Genomic DNA, 3565 nt, shown 5'->3' with positions numbered 1-3565 from the left:
AGACGAATGGCTCAACCCAGGAGAGCAGCTCTTCAGGACTCAGCTGAGCTCCTACACCTCGAGGAGAAGGGACACTCTTTGGAGGACCATGAGAAGACAGACGGTTTGAGAGGAGGGTGAAGGAAGACATCCATGTCTAAAGAAAGAAACCAACATTAAACAGAGGAGGAGGTCTCAGATTGCAGCTTTCTAAGACCTCCAATGGAGCATTAAGCCTGATCCTCAGTCAGTTTCACTCCAATCAACACCTTCATTCATCTGACCAGAGGGGCCCATCAGTGAATTAGGCTAACAAAGACCCTAATGAGCCTCTATTGTGAGGAGAGTGAGTTAATCTGCAGGTGAATCCAGCTTACAGAACATCTCAGCTTTAAAAGCTGGAACTCCACCCTCTCTGCTGTTCGAACAGAAAGCTCCTCAGATGAGAAGAGAAACGTCTTCAGCTACAGAACAGAAGTCCAGATGTTTTTGTTGTTTTTAGCCTTTATTGTATGTTTATGGTCCCGTTTACTGACTTGTTGAAGTTTATGAGCCAGATGGTGACTTCTGCAGGCGCTGCTTGGTCCCAGTGAACTGTGTAGCCTTTGGCCAGTGTGATCACCGGCTGGAACTGCTGGTAGTGTTTTTTCTTTCCTAGGGCGCCTTCTAGTGTCAGGGGCCAATCAGGGTACTCATCCTTCACTATCTGCATTTTCAGGCTGGCAGGGTTCCGGATCTGGATATAGATCTGAAGAAAACGGCCATAAAAGCAGAAGAATTAGATTACAACACTAAAGAGCACCAAACATAATGTGTACCATGAAAGCTCTTCACATACTCTGTATGTTAATTAGAAATTATAAAAATAGTTTTGATGGAATACAAAAGTAAAAAAAAAGATGCAGAAGTTGAGGACAAACATCCAGCCATCATCTCCTCTCATTCATGCTGAACTAAGGTGAGAAGCTCAGTCATCTGAGGAGCTTCAGCTGAGATGGTGGGAGCATCTGATCAGGATGCCTTCAGGTCACCTCCCCCTTGGAGGTCCAGGGCACACCCAGGGAATATATAGCCTCTTTGGTTTGGTCTGTGAACACTTTAAGATCCCTAAGGATGAGCTGAAAGGTGTTTCTGAGGAGGATGTAGAGTGTCTCTTCTTCTTCTTCGTATGGCTGCATGGTCCCATGTGAGCCTTAACTCAGTATGCTGGGCATCTTTGTCTCTGAGAATGACCACTGGACCCTCAGAGCATTGATCACAGAATGAAATAAAGCAGGATGCATCAGCAACACATATTGTGAAGATGAGCGTGTGATTAGAGGCTAACCCACCTGTGCATAGTGGCCACTGCAGATAGCAGCCTTCCAATCAGGCACATCAATGCAGTCAGGGTGGCGAAGCAGCCAGTTGTCCTCCTTAACCAGAAAGGCTCCAGGATATTCACTGACTGATCCATCAATGTCGTGAAAAATGGTTGTCTTGTCTCCATCCATCTCCATCTTACTGAACCAGGGACCCGGCTCTCCAAAAAACACTCGAGACGTGATCTGCAATAAAATAAGAGATCTTCTTATTGATGCTGTTTTGACCCACAGAAGATTCAACCCCCCCCCCCACAGCAGGCTGAAAGGTCTTTGGGCATCACTGAAGCCCCCTTCTGCCCCAACATGCTGATGTGTTTTAGTGAGAATAAAAGGTGAATGGATGAGTGACTGCAGAACTCAGGATCATTTGTTTCTCGTGTTTTTCTGGCAGCAGAGTGTCCCACACCTCTCACCTGCTGCTCATGGAGCTTTTTGTCCACTATAGTCTTACAGGTAAACTTATCAGAAGCTTTGAAGGTTTTCCCCCAAAAACACTTTGGGGCAAGATGTGACAAGAAGAAGACTCCTCTACACTGAGACACAGCATCCTTAGCTGATTGTTTTGGTTTTAATTCTGTCCATTTTAGCTGCTCAGCTGTCTGTTTTCTATCGGATTTTATCTTGAAGATTTTGATTTAATTTATGACTCTTTGGATCTAATCTCTGTGCTAAAGTTAACCAGACGATCCAGTTTCTGCAGAGGCTGCTGAGTTCGCTGCTTCAGGACGACAGACTTACAGGAACCTGATCAAAGATGATTTCAGTCACGTTATTGTTTGGGCAGCTCTGCCAGGTGTTGTTGAGCCTGAAGCCAAAGGCGCTGGTGTGCCGTCCTTCCAGGGCTGCGTATTTACGAAACGTGCAGTTCTGGACACGGATTGGTCCATCATAGACCTGCATTCCTCGGATAGGAAAATCCCTGCAAACAAACACACAACAGTTATGAACAACAAATGCAAACACTCATCTGTTCCCGTTCCCGGTTTGCTTATGCAAAGTGGGAGACTCACACGCCACGAGGCAGCGTCCTTCCGGATGGGTCAGAACCCCCTGGGCCCCAGATTTTGTTGTCTGGAAGTGGCATCCCATGATTTTCACTTTCACCCACAAACAGGGAGTTCTTCACCTGCTGATGAGAGCCGTCATCGTCCGGAAATGTTCCTCCGCTGTCGGGCAGAGATTATTAATATTGAGTTCAAACTGAAAACAGAATAATAATAAAATAAAATGTAAAAACTAATGTTCTGATTAGAGATTAGATTAGTTCTGATTAGAGAGGATAAATGTGTAACACAAGCAGTTTCAGCTTTTCTTCTCAGGAACAAAAGATCTTCATGATAAGAATAAAAGAGACTAAAGCAGAAAACAAACAGGTCAGCTTTTCTTTTCCCCGCAGACAGATTTAAACTCATTAATGACTCCAACTATAAATATATGTTTTAAATTTAATGTTTTACATTAAAGTTAGGTTTAGTTTAATGTGTTTCTGCAGACTTCTGAAAAGATAAGTTGTGTATGGAAGGATAATATAATGTATACAATGAAACCTGACTTTAATACAGTTTTCATTTTGTACATTTATGCAATCAACTTCGACATGTTGAATAAAAATCACTTGTTTGTGATTACACTATTAGAAAACAGGTGAATTTTTGATATAAAACATTAAATCACTTATGAAAAGTTAGTTCAACAACACAGTTTCATTTTAAAGCTTAAAACTTTGAACAGGTTTGTGTTTCGGGGAAGTCTTACCTGGCGAGAGTGAGGCCGATGCCGTTATCAGCAAATCTAAAGAAGAAGGAGCAATTATTAAAATCCCAGCCGCAGTCTGAAGCCTCCAGAAACACAAAAACTGTCAGACAGAAATCCAAGCCTGCTGCTGATGAACACAAGAGTCCAGCTGCTCAGCAGCTGAGGCAGACGTTACCTTTCCAGCCACAACCAATATAAAACACATCAGATCATTAAAAACACAACTTTGTGTTTTAGCTGCATCTACAAAAAAAGTGCTTCAACGACAAAAACACTGATTCTGTTTTAACCTCAGATGAACCGGACCGAAAAAAAGGATTTAAAGTGATTTACTAAGTTTTCCTTTAAAACCTGGAGTGGCAGAACTGGGGTGCCATCCAACCGTCCATCCAACCGTCCATCCAACCGTCCATCCAACCGTCCATCCAACCATCCATCCAACCGTCCATCCAACCGTCCATCCAACC

At 43.3% G+C, this 3565-nt stretch overlaps 1 protein-coding gene across 1 annotated transcript in view; it reads right to left on the bottom strand.

Moving 5' to 3' along the window:
- LOC108251361 (cell migration-inducing and hyaluronan-binding protein) overlaps positions 1 to 3565 on the bottom strand; it is a gene marked incomplete at its 3' end in the record, with an annotated part of 47937 nt that overhangs the window by 7089 nt on the left and 37283 nt on the right. The window contains 5 exon segments of the mRNA XM_037979644.1: positions 516 to 727; positions 1311 to 1526; positions 2082 to 2262; positions 2354 to 2509; positions 3099 to 3134. Coding sequence (XP_037835572.1) covers positions 516 to 727; positions 1311 to 1526; positions 2082 to 2262; positions 2354 to 2509; positions 3099 to 3134 — 801 coding nt within the window.

Source organism: Kryptolebias marmoratus, linkage group LG15 (genome assembly GCF_001649575.2).
Source record: "Kryptolebias marmoratus isolate JLee-2015 linkage group LG15, ASM164957v2, whole genome shotgun sequence".
Classification (NCBI taxonomy): Eukaryota; Metazoa; Chordata; class Actinopteri; order Cyprinodontiformes; family Rivulidae; genus Kryptolebias; species Kryptolebias marmoratus.
This window is presented reverse-complemented; position numbering and strand designations above follow the sequence as displayed.